The sequence below is a fragment of the Pipistrellus hanaki genome, assembly GCF_964339955.1.
Source record: "Pipistrellus hanaki genome assembly, chromosome: 10".
NCBI classification, from domain to species: Eukaryota; Metazoa; Chordata; class Mammalia; order Chiroptera; family Vespertilionidae; genus Pipistrellus; species Pipistrellus hanaki.
Genome location: NC_140512.1, coordinates 53,192,471 through 53,215,883, shown reverse-complemented (window position 1 = coordinate 53,215,883; position 23,413 = coordinate 53,192,471). Strand labels below are relative to the sequence as shown.

General features: G+C 48.4%; 1 protein-coding gene across 3 annotated transcripts in view; it reads right to left on the bottom strand.

Annotated features, from left to right (window-relative positions):
- Positions 1 to 23,413, bottom strand: part of PLXNA4 (plexin A4) — a 402,577-nt gene that overhangs the window by 139,452 nt on the left and 239,712 nt on the right. For all 3 annotated transcript variants that reach the window (XM_084897228.1, XM_084897227.1, XM_084897226.1), the window contains one exon: positions 9,513 to 9,644. In XM_084897228.1, the coding sequence (XP_084753354.1) occupies positions 9,513 to 9,644 (132 nt within the window). The remainder of the gene's footprint in view (positions 1 to 9,512; positions 9,645 to 23,413) is intronic.

Sequence of the window (23,413 nt, the reverse complement as noted above, 5' to 3'; positions counted from 1 at the left end):
GCACAGCTTCTTTAAGTAAATATATCCATATAGTCTCCCCCTCAATCATTACACATTCCTTTGAAATGATTGCACCCTCTCTGAGTCAGTTTCAAGTTCATGGCTATGGGTAAGATTCAAAATGCACTTGAGAGGCTCAGGTCAGATGTAGTTCTGCTATTTGTAATTTCTCCTTTTATACCTATACGGCATATAGGTATTACCTAGTCATCTTGCACAATGGCACAAATGAACACAATTCTATTTACTTTTGAAAACGTCTCATGGATAGTTCACTGAGTTCGCAATTTGCTCGAGTACCCACTATTTCCAGCCTCTCTTTCTGCAGAACTTAAGCACAAGTCCATCCTCAGGAATGTGAGTCACTTCCATTCAGATACTAGCCTCCAGAGGAGAGGGCAGGGCTGTGAGTAAGAAAAGGTAGGAGAAGCCAAAACTGGTTTGGCTCAGTGGATAGAGCGTCAGTCTGTGGACTGAAAGGTCCCAGGTACGATTCTGGTCAGGGATATGTACATTGGTTGCGGGCACATCCCCAGTAGGGGGTGTGCAGGAGGCAGCTGATGGATGTTTCTCTCTCATCGATGTTTCTAGCTCTCTATCCCTCTCCCTTCCTCTCTGTAAAAAAGCAATAAAATATATTTTAAAAAAAAGAAAGAAAGAAAAGAAAGAAAAGGTGGGAACCAAGAAGGGGTTAACAGAATTGAGGACTGTCTTAGGAAATATCCCTGGAGCTCAATCTTTTCACCCTGACATCATTTTTCACCTGAGTCCTAACTCTACAAGGAAGCTGGGTTCCAAGGTAACCTCCACCGTGGACTACTTTCTTCTCAATGCCCTGCAAGCTGGAGTGTGTCCCCATCTCACCCCACAGTGCTTCCAGACAGGCCTTCTTGCGCCTCTTCTCTGTTCCGCACCACGTCTAGCCTTGCGCTGGGCACACAGCGGACACTTAATAAGTGTGGACTGAAAGGGGGCAGAGACACAGCCCCTGTCCTATTTGCCCACGTGGTAGAGTCTCCTCGCGTGCTGTTAAGTGGAATATTGCAGGTGGTTGTCTTCAAAATGGCATTTCAAGTGCCCGGAAAGTATGGAGACGTTGGCACTGAGTGGGGAGTTGATCTGACTGCCAGGCAATTGCCGGAGACAGATGGAGACAGATGCTTAATGGGGTTCAGGATGAGAGAGCTACCACGGCTGTTCCCTGATCACCTGCCCTTAGATACCCTGCTCCACCGCCTCCCTCAGCCTCCCCTGCCCCACCTTTACACATTCCCTCTTCTTCTCTGGTCCTGGCAGAGAGAAGGGGAACAAGCCATTTCCCTTCTGCCAGGAAGTCCTGACACACGAGGCGCCAGAAGCTAAGTCAGCTGCCAGGTCTGTGTCTGTGACAGCCTGGAACCTGTGAGGCTGCACACAGATGGAGTAAAATCCATCCCCAGAGCCGAAAGAAAAGTTACCCCAGGAAGCCCCATGGAGGCTTGGGGAAGGAGGCCCCAGTCTCCAGGCCCTCCAGTCGCCTTGAGGGCAGTGCTAATAGATGTGAAGGGAGAACACAGCCCAAGTATTTTCTGAGGGGTTCTAAACACATGGGGGGCAGTGCCAGGAAATGGGGGAGCCAGCAACCAGAGCTGAAATGGCCTTCAACCACCAGTGGTTTATCCAGGCCTCCCTTCCCCAAACAAAGCATTTCCTAAGAGTATTAGCAAGCATAATAAGGATAAGGATAACCTTGAACTTGACAAGAGCGCATACATGCCTTTTCCATACTAACTTTCCTCCTAAAAGTTCTGAAAGATAGACTTTATCTACCTTGCATTTCACAAATGAAGTAATTAAAACACAAACTGCTCTAGTGGCTCACCTCAGAGGCAGAGGTGGTGAGCAGAGGGCCCCGATGAAAACTCAAGTTTATGGCCTATTCGTGACCATCTGTGGTCTCCGTCCTGCACACATTGGTGATCCCTGGCCCCCACAGCTGTCTGGGAAATGTCGAGCCACTGTCATTTCTTCCTCTCAGGCAGGCTACTAAACTCCATCCCGGGCAGATGTTAGACTTTCATGCCTATACGAGTGGGCACTAGAGGGGTCTGTAGGAAAGGGATGGGGGAGGGTGTCCGTAAGAACAGAATGGAGGGTGTCTATTGGAACAGGATGGGGGTGTGCTTATCTGCTTACTCTCTCTATGGGGCAGACTGGTCATGTATGGGGCTCTGTGTGCCCCAAGAGGCTCTAAAATAGATGTTATAAAGGGGCTCTTGTCCCAACTTGCCTTGGGCTAGAGCCAAGGAAGAACAAACCATGCAGTCTCCTTCACGAGCAGTGAGGGCAGCCTTGAGCCCTTACTACCACTGCTGATGCATCCCCATTCAACCTGCCCCACACCCAGCAAGTCCTTTAGTTTTTAGCTTGTTGTAGAGGCTGAGGAAGGGGGTACATAGTCTCCTACTGGAAAGACTTGGAGATAAAGGGAGCCTCTTGCTCCACAAAGATCTCCATGTTCCTCACTGCTAGGGGGGTGGCTGGAGGAGACATTGCAATAGGTGCTAAGCTGCATTCTAGTTCAGCTCCTCTCCCAACCTGCTGTGTGACCTCAGACAAGACACTGACTTCTCTGAGTTTCAGTCTGCTCCTCAATCATAGGGCAGAAAGGCCACAAGAGAGAGTTGTATCCCATAAGCCTTGGGGGCTTTTCTAGTTCTAAGGGTTTCAAGGTGCAATGGAGAATTCAGATCCTAGCACCCGAGTGTGGGAAACTGGAGCAGAAGTCCTTTCCCCTGCCAGTCCCTCCAGTTCTGAGATGGTGATGGAGACATCTGCCTTCACCGGGAGGGAAGGGAGAAGTGTGAACACCTCATTCATGATATACCAGAAACTTTGAGGTCCACCTGAGTGGAATTGGGTGAAACACTGCGACAGCCTCTCTCTTTTTGTGAGTCTGAGGTGGCTCCGTTTCCTGTCACTCACTCTTAGGCCTGTGCTTTAAGTTCCATCTCCCAGGAGCTGTCAGAACAGCCAGGTCTTGGTGCCAGGAGCAAATGTCCAAATGGGCTTGTCACAGTGTCAGCCATCCAAAGACAAACTGGAATGTACAGCTCGCCCCCCTTCAGGGGCAGGCAGATGACAGAGAGACTGCCATGTCAGGCACACCTCCAGGAGACATGCCCAGGGACCCAGCACCAACAGAATCAGAATCACTCTTTCCTGGGCCCATCATCACCTCCAGCTGCAGACACTGTCTCCAAAATTGCACATTCCGTGAGAACAATGTGGGCCAACTTCCGAGTTGTCAGACTTCACACCAGGACCTCAGAGTTCTCAGACCCCCTGAGAGGCAGGCTGGGATAGGAGGGATATGAGGCAGTCATGACCCTTACAACATGGGGGACCCAGGACCATCCAGTTAGGAGTCTAAACCCCAAATGGCACGAGCCTGCCCTGGACCACAGTACCACCCTCCCTTGAACTTAACTTCCCTCTGAAATTCAACATAGAAAAAATCAGTCGCAAAGCATCCTCCCCAGTTCCCACCCATGACACAGGTTCCACCATCTTCTCAATTTCACAACCCCAACAAAGAGCCTGAAAAAAAAATACAAAGAGCAGGCAAGGGGTAGGTATTCTCAAGAGACCCCCGTTGCTTCTCCGGAAGCATTCAGTGACCCCTCCACTTAAAATTGTAACCCTGAAGGATACCACTGACCCCACTCCACGTCCTTGTTCCATAGCACTTGTCACCTGCTGAGCAACTATATGATTTTTCCAGTATGTTCACTGCTTCTTTGCCACTTCTTCTTGCTAAAAATTACAGCTCCTAAAGTCAAGGGTATTTATCTGTTTCTTCATTGTTGTTTCCCCAATGCCTCTGCTAGCAATTGGCTCATAGTAGGTGGTTACCAAGTATCTGTTGAGTGAATAAATAAATCGGGCCTGGGTAATTCTATATAATAAAAGGCTAACATGCAAATAGACCGAATGGCGGAACAACCAAACAATCAAACAACCCGTCACTATGATATGCACTGAGTACCAGGAGGTGCATGCAGAACACATGATGGACATTGACAGCAGGTGGCAGAGCATGGAGCATGGTGGGCATTAGTGGTGGCAGGATGGTGGAGCAGCCAGACCAAGGTGGAGTGCTGGTCACTGTCATCGAGGTGAGCCTCTATTGGTTACTGAAAATTCTTTGCTCCCACACGCCATGGTCTCTCCTGTCGCTCTCATCTGCTGCTACCACCAGAGCTGCCACTCACACCTGCTGATGGCCTGGTGCCAGGCCCCAATCGCTCAGCACTGGCCAGTGTGAGCCCCAATTGCCTTTCAGGAGCAGAGGCAGCACCAATCTCCCCTCAGGGCTTCTCGACTTCCTCCTGCTCCCGCTGGAGCTGCAGCTCCAACAGCTGTTGGCACCCTACACTGGTACCAATCACTTGGCACTGTCAGTGGGTGCAAGCGGCAGCTGCCAGCCCTGATTGCACCTGAGGGCTTCTCCATTCCCCCCTGCTCCTGAGGGGCAATTAGGGCAATAGCCCCCATTTGCCCCCACTGACAGTGCCAGCCCTGCTCGCACCTGCTTCTGGTGCCGGCCCCAATTGCTCCGTGTTGTCAGTGCATGGGATTGGTAGCAGCAGAAGTGGGGCTGCCAGCAAACATGGGACCAGGGGTTTTGGCAGGAGGAGCTGGGCAGGGACACAGAGGATAGGCTAAGACCCACCCCTGTACCCACCATAGGCTCGCAGACCACAGTTCCTTTCAAGGTGCATGAATCTGTGCACTGGGCCCCTAGTACATTATAAAGCCAGATGACCCTCCCTTCTTCACTACTGGATTATGCTGGAAGTGAGACAGCGTATTCAGTGAAAAGGCTGTAATTGATATGAGCTATAAGGATTATCAAGGAGATAGTAAGATGTATTTATGGTTTAGAACCCAAAGATCAGCTTGATCCAACCTATAATACATTAGCATTCTAAACAATGCACCCCTGCTGCCATGATTGGAAACAGAAAGCTGATATAAGGACACAAATGGCCAACTGTGCTCTTCTGAGAAGTTTCCACTCCTTCCTCAGAAAGATCCTGAAAATTTCTCCCCTTATTGAATGCCCTACCCCTCGATTAAACGTGTCTCAATAGAAGAAGCAAATCCCACTAGGGAGGGGCTGCTCTGACTATGAAGTAGCCTTCTCTCCCTCCCACTCCTTCACTAATAAACTCTCTTTCATTTTAAACTCTATGCTGGCTTGTATTTGAAGTCTTTCCTGTGTGAAGTCAAGAACTCACAGTGGGTCATGCACCTTCAGGACCCTGGAACAACTGCATCAGAAGGAGCCAAGAAGATCTGCCCACCAGGCCCTGCCTTCTGACCAGACCCACCTCCTCAGCCCCTGCAGGCATCTCGGTCCTGGGTCACAGCTAGAACTTGAGTGCCATCAGCTCCTGAGGACCAGCTGTGAGTGTCCCAGGCACCTGGCAGCAGACCCACTGTCAACCAGAGTCAGTAAAACAAAGAAGACCATGAAAGTCAGCTTTGGGCCAGGCATGACTAAAAGTGTGTATCACAAGCAGAAACACGTGCTCGGGACCCCTGGCTTTCAGGCAGGAGAGAGCTGGTGTGTGAGATGGCAGAGAGGCTGAGCTTGACTGGGAATTTGCCACTTGTTCTGGGGCCTATCAAAGAAGAGCTTTTTTGTGTGTGAGGGACAGCTTCTCTCCCGGGAAGGGGTGGTCACTCCAGGGCAGCTGAGGACAACCCCAGCTTGGCTGCGTCAGCTCCCCACTTATCTATTAGCTAACGTTTCCTCTCACTCCCCTCCCTTTGGGTTGGCAGGTTTTAATTGCAGTGTTTCAGTGTGTATACACACTCCCTCGGGAGTCCCAGAGCTGTAGTAAATATGCACCACATACAAACACACAGACACGTGCAAAGCGAGAAAAGGGCTGTTGAAGATGCACAGACAGCGATAGACACACACACACACACACACACACACACACACACACACTCATACTCTATTCTCTACCTCTCTTAGTTCCACAGTCCTTATTCCTCCCAACCCTCTAATCACATGATTGGCTCCCTTGGCAACCAGCCCTCATCTTTAAGGGCTTTCTAAAAATCACCTCACTCACACAAACTCAGTTGAGGTTGAGAAGAAGCTCCTCAGGAATAACAACACACCCATTTTACCTTTATGGCTCTGAAGGAATAGATACCAGATATTATAACAAAAGATGTTCCCATTGCTTGTCATTTAAGAAATTCCAAAGGTTTTGGGAGCACTGTGCCAGAAATGGGGATGAAGACCAAATATATACTTCTTATATATCACAATACCACAGTTAGGTGTATTTTACTAAATGACTGGCATATCAGATCTATAATATTACTGTTTAAGGGATGGTTAAAGTAGATTATTTATGTTTAAATAGTAAGTTTATGTAAATAAAAATACAAAGCAAAAAATAATTCAGGATAAGGCAAAAGTCTTGGCAGTAATAAACAGATGACTCAAGTTTGGGATGTTTTCTTTATCTGAAGTGTAGTTTTTTAATTATGTAGGTTCAAACTTGTAAATTAAGATAAGCAATAAATAATTTGTGTCAGTCTCACTCCTTTCCAATTATGGTTCAACGAAGATATTGTGGATTCATTTGTTCAGTTATTCATTCATCAAACATTTATCAAGGGCCTATTAGATAAGGATTAGGCCAGTGGTCGGCAAACCACGGCTCGCAAGCCACATGTGGCTCTTTGGCCCCTTGAGTGTGGCTCTTCCACAAAATACCATATGTGGGCACACACATAGAGTGTGATTGAAACTTCATAGTCCGTGAGCAAAAGTCAGTTTTTGGCCTGCGTAAGTCTATTTAGAAGAAGTGGTGTTAGAACATTTAAGGGGCCAAAGAGCTGCATGTGGCTCGTGAGCCACGGTTTGCCAACCACTGGTTTGGCAGACAAAGAGAATATAGGGTTGTTCTATATAGTTGGCTAGGGGAGAAAAACAAGGAAGTCATCATCACAGCCCAGAATAGGAAGATAGCACATAGAGGTGTCTAACCACAGATTAGGAATCACTCACTGGAGAATGTGACAACTGAGCTACATTTTGAAGGACAAGGAAAAAATAGCCAAATGAGAAAGGAAAGCACCTTCCAGGCAGAGCAAACATCATTGCTGAGCATCTACCCTTAGTCTGCAGACTCAGCTCCACAAATGTTTGACCCATTATGACTGGCACCCACCCACAGCCACAGAGGCTGGAATCAGTCCTGACTCCCTGAGCTTGCTGTTACATCTCTAGTACCTTTACCAAGGTGCTCTTGAACTGAGCTCTACTTGGTATGTTCAGTCAATAAAGTAGGCTGTGGGTTCTTGATCTGCTCTTCCTGGGACCAGATTTCTGCTTCCTGCCCACCTTGGCCTTGACCTGGATTCCTGCACTTCCTACCTGATAAATCACCCAGAATCTTGATGTCACCACCTGCCTGACTCCCAATACGGCTAATGCCCAGACTCTCCTATTGCAATACCATAAGAATGAGAACTTCCCCTTAGCAAGCCCATACCCTGTTCCAGGTGTGGTAATGCTTATTACAAGCATTATATAATTTGATCTTTGGAATAAAACTATCAGATATTATTGTCATTCCATGCAATAGTTGAGATTCTTAGTCCTTAAGAGTTTAAGGAACTACCTGAGATCATGCTTAGTAAGTGGTGGAGCCAAGGTGCATGCTCAGGTATTCTGACACCAAGACATGTGCACTTAGCCATTGTGCTGCCTTACCACCCCCTACAATGAATCTGCAAACCCACTGTATATCAGTGTTGGCCCAAGAGTTGAGAGCCTTGGGACTGTGATTTGAGTGGCAGGCAGCCCTCCACCTCTGCAAGGAGCAGCCCCAGAATGAATGAATGCTCTGGTCCTATCCATTCCTGCCTTCCTTTCCTTCCCAACAGTCCAGAGCTCCCAACATGCCTCACCACCCAGCCCTATGGGTTCTAACCACTTACCACACTCTCAAGGAAGCAGAATGACCAAGGACAAGAAGCTCAGAATCCCAACTCAGTTATCAGAGGTGACCCCACATAGCTTATAGTTTCCATCTTTGGAAGCCTTTCCTTCCATGTTTTAAGTTCCAAGTTCAGAAATCCTGGCTTTCAGGTCAGGCAAGAAATCCTGAAATATTCAATGCCTTATGGAGGTCTTAGGCTTTCTCCAAAGGATTCCTTCATCCAGGAAAACTGCTTATCTTAGGGTCTAGGGACTTGGGGATAGGCAGGGAGTGGTAAGTGGGGAGTGGGAGCCCCACAAGAAGGCAGCAAGAATTGAAAGCAAAGGAGCAGCCTCATACCCAGTCCTGATTCCTGGGTAAAATGCTTCCCTCTCGGTACTATGTCAGGCCATGTCCAAGGCATGGCAGCCTCAACCCAGGCACCACAATGGGTTCCAGTGTGGCTGGAAGGGGAGTCCCACACCAAGAGAAGATGTCATCAAGCTCTTGGGGAGGGTGGAGCTGCTGTGGGCTGCCAAGGCATAATGCACAAGCCCTGTGGGTGGCATAATGTGGTATTTATCTCCCTCACTATGCAGAGAGGGGACAGGAGAAACAATCCTGACTCTGTGAGCAAAGTCCTCTGGGGAGTTCAGGCCTCACTAATGAAGATGAATAAGAGAGGAGAACCTACCCTTCATGGCTGCTGCCTTTGCCACATACATATTCATGGGCTGACGGGATAGTTCCTAGGAATGACTCACCCAACAGAGCAGTAACAGGGTCAGAGGTATGGCAGTGTCAATCCACACTTGGGGTGGGTGTGTCTTGTGGGATGAAACACTCTGGACAGTGACTTAGGGCACTCCAGGAAATACTCTTAAATATATGGAATTTCCTAGGCAAAATGTGTTCCTTTGCCCGCTGTAGACATAAGAGTCTTGGTATGAGCTAACAGTAGTCCTTGTACCATATCTGTCCTTCTTGGCTTGGCCTTATGGCAGTTGCTGGAGGTCCCATTTGAGAGTTACAGGGACACCCAGAGGCTGAGGACATGTCCTTATTTTCTGAATCTCCTTCCATCTGGCTCTTCCATGATGTTCCCTCAACTAGGATTTTAGGAAACAAATCCTTGCCTACCATAGACCTCCAGAGTTTAGGAAGGTGATCGTGGTAGGAGAGTATACAGTGTGTAGAGAAATATGGACAAAAAAACTAGGGCATCTGCACCAAGTGTCTTCAGAAGAGAGTAAATGCTGATCTGGAACCTATACACACCATCATTCTGAGGTTAGTGGGTTTGGCCTAGACTTGCAGATATTTTGATATTTGAAATATTGTGTTCCCTATTTCAGTGCACTCAACCTCAGCCCTCAGGCAGCATAACCGAAAGAATACACACTGAGCCATACATCAAATCCCCTCCCTGCAACCGGCCTCCTGTAGCTTTCTGCTGAGCCACAGGCTAGTACTTAGCTACAAGACAAATGTCTAACAGATCTCAGAGAGCCTTACCTGCCTTTCTGACATGATGTAGAGCTGCTCGTGGTCCTTGGAGAAGTCCATGTCCCGGAGCACAGGGCCTGGGTCCACCACCTGTACCGTCTCATACTGGAGGGCATTGCCCTTGGGTCCATCCACCCGGATCTGCGGTGAGAGAGGGAGGAGAGCAGAGGTGAGTTCAGATCCTGCCCTGCTCGCAGTGGCGCTTCAGCCCCAAGATCCTCCGGCAGCCCGGCCACAGGCAGTGAGCTCTGTCTCCACAGCGCCCCAAGGCCAGGCCCAAAAGAGCAGGAGAGACACGGCTCATCACAGCCACATGCTGGGAATGGCAAAAAAAAAAAGATGGAACGGGGAGACCACAACGCACTTCACCAAGAACCGGAGTTCTTTTCTCTGGTTCCCTGTGTCTCAGGTAAGTTTTGGAGAAGAGGATGGTGCTGGCAGTGGGGAGCGGGTCTGGGATTGGGTTACAGTGGGTAACTGAAGCTGCCTCAGAGCAGAGTGTCATTCTGTAACAGAAAGGCAATAGTATTTGCCACATTTGCAAACAGAAAACATGTGGGTGTAACAACGTGAGCTGATTCTTAGAAATTGGTACCCAGCTATCCCTCTTATACCTTGGAGGAAACCAGATAAGGAACACCCCGAAGTTTTATACTGAGTGGGCTCAGTTTGGCCATTGAAACCAGTAGCTCAATGTCTCAGATTTTGGTGTAGATGGAGGGCCCTGAAACCTCCTAGAGGTGCTACTTGTGTCTCCAGGGAAAGGAGGTGGACATTCCAGGAAAATGTGCGTCGGGCATGAGTCATCCTCAGTTTTCCGAGAACAAGAGCACTTAGCAGATACATTGTCCCTGGAATGTCCACAGGTCCTTCCTGGAACTGCTTGGACAACATGGGGACAGCTGGGAAAGTTTTGCCCACCCCACCCCCCATGATGGCAGACAGATCTAGAAAAGTTGGCTCCCATTCTAGAATCAGAATCATCACACGTCTGAGCTGATAGATTTCATATGATCACTGCCCAGTGCTGAGAGTGCTACCCACATAAGTCAGGACCAAACACTGTCAACAATCTGAGAAGGACAAGACAGGAGAGGCAAGAGCTAGGAAATCACCAAACTTGATTAGATACCATATAAGACCCTGTAAAACAAAACAAAACAAAATATCTAAAGAAAAAAAAATATTCCAAATATCCACACTATATGCACTCTTATTTTTAATTTTCAGTATTCACTTTTTAACCTCTTATAAGATGAAGGAGAACAGAGAGTTATTCAGAGGAACTGGATTATAGCAGGGACAGCACATTAATGACAACTAATCCATCAAGTCTTCATTCACTGAACTCTGACACAGGGTACTTTGTGTTACATGTGTGTGATTTTAGGTTTGTCCCAACCTCTGTGTTTTTGTTTTTTGTTTGTTTGACTTTTAAGCATTATTTTTAAACCCTTCCTATACATCAGGGAGATGGTTTTTCATATAATTCCTTATTGACATAACCTCTTATGTCTTTAGTGCTGATTTGTCATGTCTTACATGACCCCACCAGCACCAATTCTACCCTTTCTCACCTTTGGGGTGGGATTGGACCCATTCCTTGCTTACTGGAGGTCCTTGATGGTCATAAATAAGTCCATGTAATCTCACTCTCTTATCACAGTGATGGAGAAAAGCAGGCCCAGCCAATCAACATGTGCAATCAGAGCAAATTGGGATTGTGTTTCATGATTGGGTAAGAGAGGATTTCTCCTCACCCTCAACAGGGCCAGAGAAACAGGAGCTCAGAGAACTGCAGGCAGCCCTTTTGTGCTAAGGAGGGGAGCTGCAACCAGGGAAGGCCAGGAGCAGAGATAGAAAAAAAAAATTTTTTTTGTCATGATCCTAAGCCACTGAATCAAAATAACCCCCAAGTCCGATGTCAAGACTCTCTTATTACTCAAGATATTTCCTTATTGTTAAAGCAATAAAATGGCTTTTTAAATATCCAAAATCCTAACTGACATACAGATAATAGAGGAAAATGAGACCTAACCAATGGGCCTGTCCTATAAAATCTGGGGAGAGAACTCTGACGTGAGAAACATGTTCCTCGCTGAGTTTCACAGGTCCTTCCTGGGGCCGACCTGAGGCAGGAAGCTGAGGTCACTGCCTCTGCTCTGTACAGTTCCACAGGCTTTCCACAGACATTCCTGATAGTGATGCCCAAATACTTGAGCTTGACAAATATTGATTCTGAAAGTGAAGAAATGCATTGATGAAGTTAAAACTCCTCTTTTGCTATTGTAATTTCCCATTAAGCTTATTTAAAAAACAACCACCAAAAACTCGTAAAGGAATTAAATCTGTTTAGCTCTGAAAATCAAAATGTCTCCAATTCCAATAACCCTCCTGTTCCTGTGCCCACTCCTGCAGCCACTAGGCATCTACCTGGACAGGTCCCGACTTAATCTGAATGAAACGGGAGCTCATGCAGAACCAACTGAGATTACCACCCAAGTCTGACTGTGTGGTGATGGCCTTGGCCTCCAGCCCAGCCAGGTTTCACCTCCAGCTGCGAGTCACCTCTGGAGCAGCATCAGGAGAGTGACAAGAGTGATACTGAACACCCTGGCTGGTCTCCAGTCCCCTCTGGTCGCTGGCAGGAGCAGGCTCCCCAAGGGAAATTGAATTTAGTGCCTGAGCGATCTTCCTTATCATTTCAGTACCAACTGCCCTGCTTGTTAGGATGAGGTGATGTGCTGGATGCAGGTGGACATCTGAGGAAAAGCCGGGACAGAGGGATAGACCAGGGAGCAAGTTCTCACAGGCTGGCCTTCCCCAGGGAGGAAGGGTAGAGTTATAGCCGCTCTTTCGCATTCTGTGTAGGAAATCAGTTATTGGAAATATAGGTCTCCCTTTCCTCCCACCCCACCCCATCTACTAGTTATTTCAGAAAACTGAAAGAATCTCACACAAAATACAGATAGAAGGCATTTGTAATGGGATTTGCTGAATGACGGACAATCATAAAATTCAGGTAGGATGGGTTGATTGCTAGGGGTTGGGCTCTTACAAAAACAATAGCAACAAGCGTGGTTAATACTCCGTAGTGCCAGGTACAATGTTAAGCATTCTGCTTGCTTTACCTTCTCACTTAAATCTCATCATAATAATAGTGATGTAATAACTTTGCATGATGACAGATGGTTATTAGACTTAGTGTGGTGAACACATCCTAAGTTATGAAAATGTAGAATCATTATGTTGTACACCTGAATCTAATTTAATATTGTATACCAACTATACTTTATTTAAAAAATCTCATAACTCTGTGAGATAAACATTACTATTACCCCACTTATAGGAGAGGCACAGAGAGGGCTAATAACTTGTACATGGTCACACAGTTATTGATGGCATGGCCTTGACCCATACCTGGGTCTGAATGACTTCAGCATCCATGCATTTATGCATTTACATACTACACTATTGGTCAGGTAAACCTGAATCCCTTCAAGGATTGACAGTAGATGATGTTAAACAAACAATGCCCTGGGAGTGCCGGAGGGACCTTGTCTGCTGCTGAGTTCTTCTGGGAGAGGATCATGCCTGTGAATAAGGAAGGGGCTGTTGTAAATTTTCAAAATTATGATCCCTTATATGCTTGTTTTATACCTTTCATAGCATTCTTAAATAACAGTGTTTCATCTGATGGTTGTAAAATTTTTATGATGTTGACTGCCAGCATAGTCCTTCTCATTTTACCCATGAAGCAACCGAGATTGGGGCTGTTCTGTGCCTTGCTCCAAATTCCAAGATAAACCAATGACATTTAGGACTAGAACCCAGGTCTCCTGATTCATAGCTCAGCACGTGCCTCTTAGCTATGCAGATTTTCCAAGAACCTTTGACAAGGTTCCACATTTACAAGGTACTTAAAAATAATGAGTCTCCGTGGGACTTTGGGCAGTTTGGCCATAGAGAAAGAGCCGAGTTAGAGACAGAAAAGACATGCTTCTGTGTGGAGAAGTGGGAACTGGGGGACTCCCCAAGCACTGGTGTTATGACTAGTCTTATTATCATTTTTTATAAGTGGTCTGAAGGAGGGAACTGGAAAACGAGCAGAATATTTTAAGCTCTTGGGGACAGCAAGAAGGCCAAGGCCAAGGACGGAGATAGACTGCCGCAGAAGCTGCACAGGGGTGCATAGACCTGGGACTGAGTCTTCTGGGGGCAGATGCCATGCTTGCACAGTCAGAACAGCAGCTCCGCTGCCTGGCACAGGACCCAAGGCTTGGTTGTGGCTCATTAAGTAATTACTGACAAATGTTGGTGAGGGTGTGGGGAAGAGGGAGTCCTTTCACACTATGGGTGAGAATAAAATATGGTATGGCCACTATGAAAAACAGTATGGAGGTTCCTCAAAAATTTAAAAGAAGTACTACTGTGTGATCCAACAATCCCACACTTGTGTGTGTGTGTGTGTGTGTGTGTGTGTGTATATATATATATATATATATATATATATATATATATATATATATGAAGTGAAAGCAATATCTTAAAGTGATACCTGTACTCTCATATTCATCAAAGCATTATTCACATTAGCCAAGATATAGAAAAACCTAAATGTATGTAAATGGATTACAAAAAAGGGTGATATATATATAATTCAGCTTTAAAATAGAAGAAAATTCTGCCATTTGCAACAATAAGGATGAATCTGGAGAATAGTGTGCTAACTGAACTAAGCCAGACACAGGAAGATAAATGCTGCAGGATCTCACTTAGATGTGGAATCTAAAATAATCAAACTCAAAGGCGGAACCTGCCAATTAGTGGTGCCTCTGGAAGGCCTGAATCCTGAAGGCTCAGGTTTCACACAAATAAGGCCAAGAGGCAAATGTTACCAGGAGTGTTCATGGACCCCTACGCCCCCTTCCAGGAGATCTAATAGGAGTGTAACTAGGAACTACCAGCCCAGCCCAGCCCAAGGAAGCTCCAGGGAGCAGGTGTATGCCCTCTAAGAACAGGGCTACGGACATGACATAGCTCCACCAACTATGACAGTTTGGCAAAGAAAACAATAGTGGGTGATATTAGACTCACTCAAAAGCCGCCTTCGAGAAAAAATCTCAACTCACTAGGAAGACTAGGCTGAGTAAGGAAATGGGTTGTCCTAGCAGATTTGATAGACACAACATACTGGCAGGGGGAGGAAAAGTAAAGCATGAGGAGTAGGGTCGGGGGGCAATGTGGCCGCCTTCACGCAGTACTTCCTGTGGAGGACGAGTGTGACTGTGCTGTGGGGTCAGGTGATGGTCCTTCATGCTTCCCCTTGGGAGAGTGGAACCTTCTTCTAGAAGAGCTGGGCAACAGAAATAAACACCAGCCACAGATGTGGGCCACTATGCAATACAAAAAACAAAAACAAAAAAACAAACAAACAAAAAAAAACACTACAAAACAAAACAAAAAGTACAACTGATTTTAATAATCCAATGTCTCCAAATGTTAGCATTTTAACATATACACAGCATAAGAAATTGTCAATGAGATAGTTTACATCCGTTTTCTCATACTGAATCTTTTAAACCTTCAGTATATATTTTTTCACACTCACAGCAAACCTCAATCTGGACCAGCCCCACTTTAAGCATTGGACAGCCTCACGTGGCCAGTGGCTACTGTGTTGGCCAGTGCAGTTCTAGATTATTGGCTTGGTGACTGTCCCCCTAGGGGGCGTTCTCAGCTATTCTTAGTATTGTACAGTGACCCACTCCTCTGCCCTGCCACAACACCCTTTGTTCCTAGGACGTTCAGCTTACAGCATAACATCCCATCGTCTTCATTTTTTTGGAGCATGCTGGCCGTAAGCTCCAGCTGGCTGTAAGGTCACCATCAGTCCAAGGAAGCCATAATGCACAGCTTGTGGGTGGGGATCTGATTTAGGCTGTCACTCAGCAAGAACCCCCTGTACCCTGGATGATAGTCAAACATTTGGCAACTGCTCTGGGAGGGGATCAGTCGGTCAGAAGAGTTGCTGTGGGATTAGAGGGGTCTTTCTTAGAGGCTCCCAGCTGCACCAGGTAATACTGATGGCATGAATGAGGGAGGGGCGGTGCTAGGCAGTGTGGGCTCTGGGGGCTGGAGGGACACAGTGAAGTGCCAGTCACAGGGAAGTGTTTCATTATTTAACACCTGGTGAGTCATTCACAATCGTCAAGATGTGGAAGCAGCCTAAATGTCTGCCGGAGAGTGAACGTTACCAGCTGTGGCTGAGTAAGTTGGGGAGGTCCGACAGGCCGACTGCAACATGGATACTATTTCAAGCCCTGTAGGCTAGACATTTGCTAGAATGGTGTGTTTTAAGTGTTTTCACACAAAAAGAAAATGGCAGCTGAGTGAGGTGATAGATATGTTAATGGGCTTGATTGTGGCAATTATTTCACAGTGCCTATGTATATCAAAACATCCAGTCCTGCACCTTAAACACATACAACTTTAATTTGTCAACGGCACCTCAGTAAAGATGAGGTCACACCAGGTTATACGACTGAGCATCAGCCCTGCCCATAACAGGGAGAACCTCCACCAAAGAGGTTAGCGAGCTTTGCCCATCCCCTCCACGTGGCCTACCAGGGACAGGCACGCATGCCCGAGGGCACACACAGGTATCCCCTCTCCTGCCCTCCCAGTGCCTCCTCAGCACTGGGTCTCCAGCCTGAGGGCTTCCCAGGCAGCACCGTCCTCTGCCCCACCTGCCCAGCAGCCAGCAAGGCACCTCTCCCCAGCCCTGGCGCCCTGGCACGGTGAGTGCCTTCGCTGCCAGGCGGACTGCTATTAAAACATCAGCAGGGTGGCCTCCACAAAGGTCAGCCATCCGGGGAGCTCCTGGCAGCTGCGTGTTTGTTTATTGGAACATGATCTGGGCCAGGCTGTTTATTTACATCCATTGAAGGATTGAACAATAAATATCGTCTCCCAGTAGCAGGCAGATGCTTGCACTAGAGCATTCTGGCTGCTGACTTGCTTGAAATAATCTCCCTAATGAGCAAACAGTGCTATTTATCTTTAAAGGTGCAGTCCTCCCCCCGGGTTCCCAGTCTCCTCACCCCACTCACCTCCTCTCTGAACTTCCTGGTCAGGGTCTACACTGGCCAGGTTTCCGGGCTAGGCCCATCTAGCAGTCAGGGAAAGGGGCGACTGGAGGTGCAGGGTGGGAGAGATTAAACCTGGAGGCTAATGTCTTATGGCCGCTCTGAATTCACCCAGACCCTCTAACCTCAAACCACTTGGTGGTGTGGGCGGCAGGAGGTTAGGCCTCCTCCAAAGAGCCAGAGGTCGCCGGGTTTGTGGAGAGGCGTACCCCACATTCGAGGGATACCAGAGTCCGAATTTGGGCTGTTCTTCACTCACTCAGGAGAGTTTCTGAAATGCTCAGAACGCCAAGGGGTTCCTGTGCAGATACCTGCAATCCAGCCCGTTCATAAGAGGAGGTGGTGTAGTGTGGTGGGGGTGCGGACAAGAGGAGACAGGTGAGGTGCCCAAGGAGATGCTGGGGTGGGGGTTCCAGGCCCTGCTCCCCCTCTTAGAGCCTTGAGAACATGACTCCAGCTCTTTCCTATGTCCTGATCGCTATCCTGGCCTCGACCTGCCCCCAGCTAAGGCAGAGGACAGGTGAGGACCAGGCCTGCTTCTCTGCACACTAATGGGTCACCATATCTCTCGGGAGGGAAAAATAAAGCACATTTGGGATCTTATCTGTGCAGGTCATTCAGTTGGACCCAGCGGCTCCAAGTGCCATAACCCTGGTCACCATCGGTCAGCACCTTGCCACACAGCCTGATAAGCAGGTGAAGGGAGAATGAGCACACCAGAGAGTGCCAGCATCGGCAGCCAGCAGGTACTCCTTCTTTGAATGAATGAATGAATGAATGAGTGAATGAAAAAAATGATGATCTCTGAGCCTGAGCTGCCATCGGAACAAGTAGACGTACATGCACACAGACAACACAAGACACATGTCTTCTCTGTCCCTGCCTCAAAAGCTTCAACTCCATAATTCTATGATGAAGTGGTGGCGCGCAGGTGATTCAATTCATCTGCGATCAGGAGGAAGACTGTCACAGTGTGAGTATGTTGGCAATCTGCTGTGTGGAGTGAAAACTCTCTAGGGAGAGGGGCCTCTGTAGGGAAGAGCTGCCGGTTTGCAGGGTAGTGGATGGGATGAGAGACACATCTCCACAGACTCCCAGGGGCTGGAAGTGTATTTCCTGCCCAGGGCAGCTTGCTCATGCCCAGGGCACTCACTTATTCAGAACCCCAAACATCTGGAAACAAAACTTCACCCATAATGTCACCTGAATTTCCCCCAGAGCTTTCCTTTCTAAACTCATACCTACCCTTTCCTCTGGCTTTCCAATCTCCGATCCTTGCTCTGTTTTTCCTTTTCCCACATCCTCTGTCACCTTCTCAAACACCATGGAACTTACTATGGTCACTGTTTACCTCCCTTGCTAGAAGGTAAACTCTGCAAAAGCAGAGATCTTTATCTTCTGTGTTCACTGATGTGCCTCACATGCTTGAACCACATAGTAGGTGCCAGATGAATGAATGAATGAATGAATGAATGAATGAATGAAATGCTCAAACTACTCATCAACATTAATTCATCCTTATTTTACAGCAAAGGAACAGACAGTAGGTAGGGGATGCTCTGACTGGGAGATCAGCGCAGGAGAGGAGCAGGGACTGTCCACGCAGACCCCAGTGGCCCCTGGAGCCCTGCTTCACCACAGAGTGGACTCCACATGCCACAGCCCCGCCAGAGCTCAGAGTGTGGGCAGAGCCGCTGCTCTGTGTTCACGCTGATGAAGCTGCCCCAGAAGAGCACAATGGGGCATTTTGTTTCGATTTCCTGATTCCAACCAGAAGAGAGGACGCAAAGGGTGTAAACACAAGTAATTAGACAGGCCCTGAGTGTGCACAAATCCTGCGCCCTGTTACCAAACACTGTCAGGACAGCGGGCCCCGCTGGGTCTCATCACACTCCTGAAGCCGAATGATGGTCTTCCAGTTGCCACTAGGGCTCCCAGCCTTGCGCTGCCCAGATCAGAGAAACGGGGAACAGTGGCTTCTGTCCCTCCCCCACCTGTTTGAATAGTGACACAAAGACTAAAATAGGGAAGAGAGGTACTGAGGAGATAGAAGGAAAGTCAATATGATTGACATGAAGGAAGGGAGGGCCAGAAAAAGGTTCAGGCCAGCCTGTATCAAATGTAAAGTGTCTAACACAGGCCCCTCTTGGTGCACCCTCCCGGATAGACTCCTTGGAGAGACTCCTTGGAGAGAACGCATGTGGAAGGTGTGGTTTGGAAACTGGTGGAGCAGCCAGATTGTGACCCTGGAGGCAGCACTAATGTGAGCAGCCTCTACTCCACGCCTTGCTGGGCCATTTTCCGTGTTCCTCCGGCCACGAAGAAGCCCAAATCATCTGCTTGTACTCCCAGAGGATCAGTGCAGACAATATAGGTCTCCACCTGCCACATGGTGCCATGTGCTTTAGATGCATCAGCTCACCCCGGTGATTGGTAGAGGGAACACACTTATTAATGTTACAAAAGACCAGAGTCCGCTGGCTCCTGAGTGGGGGTGGGCAGCAGAGAGGGGTTAAGCATTTGGGGTGAGTCCCACCTCTGCCACTTAGGGATTGTGCGGCCTTTGAAGACCTAAACTTTTCTGAGTTTCACTTTCCTCAGATGAGAAACAGAAATAACAATATCTCATTGTTATTGTTATCATGGGAATATGATAATACTCCAAGCATTCTTTGCAGAGTGAGGGAGTAATAGTCAAGTTTCCATAAATGTTCCCAGTAATTTCCATGGAGGCAATTCAAATGAATCAATCCCCATGACCTCTACCAAACTCCGATGAGCATGTGGCCTGAAGATTGGGCTCCCAGCACCTGACCAGGTCTGCTGGAGGCTGGAAAGACAGGAGAGGATCCACAGCTCAGCTCTGGGCCGTCTGAAATAGTCTCAGAAAGGCCATGCTGGACAGAGGGCAGGGTACAGCCTGGAAGGGTCTGCACCACAGACACTCTACCAACCTGGACCCAGATACCTTCACGTGGCTGCCCCAAAGCTGGGGAAATTGTCCAGGAAATCCCAAGTCTGGTTCAATTTGGGTGTAACTCAGAAAGCCAGCACCGTATACAGAAAGAGGAAAGCAGCTTCTTGCCTATGGTTTGAAGCCGCAGCAGGGAAAGGGAGTACCACAGCCTGACCTCGCAGAGAGGAGAGGCGTCTCTGAGGGCCCATCCAGGGCAGGAAGCAAAGCTAGGGCTAGCAGGACGCTGAGGAGAAGCAGGATCCATTTCCCAGAGACCAAGGAGTGGCCCTACATGGTACCAGGACAGTCTCAGACCCAGAATCAGGACCCTGTTGCACATCTACATGCCCCTGCCCTCCCCACATTCCCTGGGCTCCGTGTGCCCTCCTAGGAGATGGGGGGGGTCTCCTCTTCTGTACCCCCACAATATTGGAGTCACAAATGGGTTAAGGACAAAGGTGTTGCATGAGTGCAAGGAGCCATGTGCATCAGCATTTCTCTCCTGTTGGAGTCTCGCCTCCTCTGGGGAGGCATCCGCATCTGCTGCGTGCAGCTGTACGGTAACAAGAAGAAAACCCCTGTCCAGCTGCTGTGCCCAAAGAAGCAAAGAGAGAGCTGGGGATGTTGGACTCTGGCATGAGCTGTAAGGACTCAGGCATCCTAACTGGTCAGGTCCTAACTCAGAGGATGGAAGCTCCCAGCACAGAGCTGGGCACAGAGTAGATAGAGCCTCAGTAGTTACATGTTTCCTGAATGAGGAAGGTGGGTCCTGTCTGCGTTTTCTCCCAGGTCCAGAAGCTGCTTTCCCTCCCTGACTCCTTCCCATCCCAGGTTTTAACTACACCACGAGCTCCCACTCCTCCAGTTCCAAGTCCAAGCCTCCTTCCATCCGGGGATCAAGCCTGCCATCTCAGACCTATGCTCTCATCTTCGCCCCATCATTTCCATCTTCAGACTGTCCATTGCATATTGCCATCACCGACTAGAGTAGGCCTACTCCCCCCTCCACACACACACCTCAGAACACCTCATCTTTCTCCCCTTCACCCCAACACCTACTGGACACCGACCGCCCAAAGCAGCTGCACCCATTCATTCATCCCTCCACATAGTCGTGCCTGTCTGGCCCATGTCTTGGAGAAGCCGAATGAAGGAGTCCTCTCTCACGGTCCTTATCACACCACCTCCCTCCCCTCTTCTCTTCCCTTCAGTTTTATCTCTGCTTCCTTTCAGCCAACACACACCCACCATCCCTCTCAGCCTGGCCAGGACATTTCTCTGAGGCTTTCTCCATAGCCCCTGCCCACTCTGATCACCTCCTCCTGTTGTGCCACCTGCGACCGCAGCAGAAGCCCTTAAGGCCACCATGTGTTTCGATCTACGTGGACATCTACCCTTCTTGGCTCTCAGGGTTTGAATGTGTTCATTTCAGCCATGAGAGTGTCAGCACCTTGAAGAAGGGTCTGCAGCAAAGTGCATGAGCACAGGGTGATGCACCTGGCCCAGCTGGTGTCTCAATTCTCTCCTGACTGTTTGCAAATTCAGGCAGAATTTGAAAGATGTATTCCATATCCTCAGCTGAAATATGAGGCTCAGAATTCTGAGTTCAAGGTTGCTGTCAGGTACATCAGGTGAGTTAGGAGATGCGATTACTGAAGTGCCTGGTATGTGGAACGTCATACATGCATGTGACTGTTGGTTGTGGCTAGTCAATATGGAGTTGTGCTCAGTTAGTGAGGATGCCACAAAGACAATGTGATGGTGGTGAGAACATAGCAGAGCAAAGCCTCCCTACCAAGGCCCCCACAGCTTTTGTGACCCCCAGAGTTGCTTAATAGTTGCTTAGTAAATGAACAAGGGAACACATGAGTTCCATCAAGAATGAAAAAAGATCAAAAGGGTCCCAACTTCTCCAGAGAGTCTCTGAAGCTAATCTCTCTCTGTGCCCTGTCCTTAAAGGGCCATCAGCCCTCTATCTAACATCAAGGGCCGCAGCTGCAGCAGAGAGCCCTATGCAGTTCCCTTTCGTCAGACACTAGTCAGCACTGCCCCATGGATATTGCTCAGCTCCTAGTCACTGTTTGGCAAATTTCTTAATAAATAAATAACCCAGGGAGCATCAGGCAAGTGTGTTTCATCTCAATACCTGCTCTCTCTGATGAGCTCTGCTCTGGGCCCTTCCCCTGCAGCTTTATCCAGCGGCTGGGTCACCAGCCCTTTTGTGGGCACCGTCCAAGGACAGCCGTGCCTGTGGTGCTAAGAGCAGCCTGTGCTTGCCTAGTGCAAAAAAATCAAAGTCAAGAACACAATTTCTCCAACAGGGAAGGAAGTTCCCATGACTGACCACATGGTGCCCCTCTGGGAAAGCAGGGTGATCAGGGTGGTGCCCCCGGCTTCTGGCTGAATGCCACAGGTCCGTGCAATGTGGTGGATTTGCAAAGCTGAGACGAGCAGGAGTTCAGGTGTTGCTCACCTGGGGTTTACAGCAGGATTTCAAAATAGCCCCTGTTGCTGGGCTGTCTGGGGTTCCTTTGTGTGGTCCCAGGAGTAAGCATAGGATGCATGCCATGCTTTCTAAGATTCGGCTCAGCATCATTAGATGCTGGGAGTTCTCCCCACCATCTCCCAGGGTAGAGTCAATGCTGTCCCATGTGCTGAAAGGCATTTCCTGCGGGCCATCCTTCCCTTGCCAGTGTGCCTGAGTGCAGGGCCTGCCTTATTCACCTTCCCCAAGGTCACAGAGCCAGCGAGCGGAGCCCAGACCAGTGCTGAAGTTTTCTGGCTTCAAGCTCATCCCCAGCAACAAATGACATCAACATCAACATCAGTGTTGCTGTTCTCCACGGTGACAATGCTCATCAACAATTACTGGCGCTGCTTTGGCGCGTGCAGTTCAATCCATGCTATCTCACAGATCCTACTTAACTCTCCCTCTTCCCCCAAGCATCTCCCGGCATCCACTGCTCACATTTTTTTTTTTTTTAACAGCAGCTACTCTGAGAAAGAAACACTTGAAACTATTTCAAATGAGGACCCAGGGATTCATGAGGCCTGGGGTGAGGCATGTGAATGGTTTGCAGTCAAAGAGCCCCCTCCCTGAGACGCTGTGGGGAGCGGCTTCCCTGGCTGAGAATCTGGAGTGGAGAAGGGCATCCCTGTCTGGGGATGACATCACCAGACAGAGCTGGGACACACAGATGCAGAGAGTGAGGGGCCCCGGGGCTAGCAGCGGGTTTGGCTGTGATATTACAAAGGGTCTTTTGACCACTCTTCATCCCAGGGAAACCACTGAGACCTGGGTTTAAGCTGCCCCAGCCCTCGGCTGAGAGGCCTAAAGACACTCCTCAAATCAGCCAGATGACCTTTGATCCCAGGGAGGGAGAGTCTGGAAAAGGCGGGAGGTGCCAGGGCTGAAGTGCCTTGAAGCAAAAAAAGATAAAAAAAATAATAATAATAAAAAATCAGTGCCTCTGGATGGGACACTCGTTCCGCCAGAGCATGTGGAGTTAATGGCAGAGAAATGCATTTTAAAGTAAGATATTGGAAAACCATCCGCTCCGTCACCAGCCACAGTTATTACAATTATTTATATGGCATCGGCAAGGCCCGTGCGTTTCACAGCAATTAAGCTATTGATCTAGCAGCTCTGAGCACCGGGCAGAAGCTGCAGCCGCCACTGTTGCTCCCGTGGGAGGTGTCTCTCAGATGTGGAAACTGAGGCCAAGGCAGAAGTAAACAAGAGCATGAGAATCAGTGGTTGGACTATTAATATTAAGAATCCATAAGCTGATATAATATGCTAATGA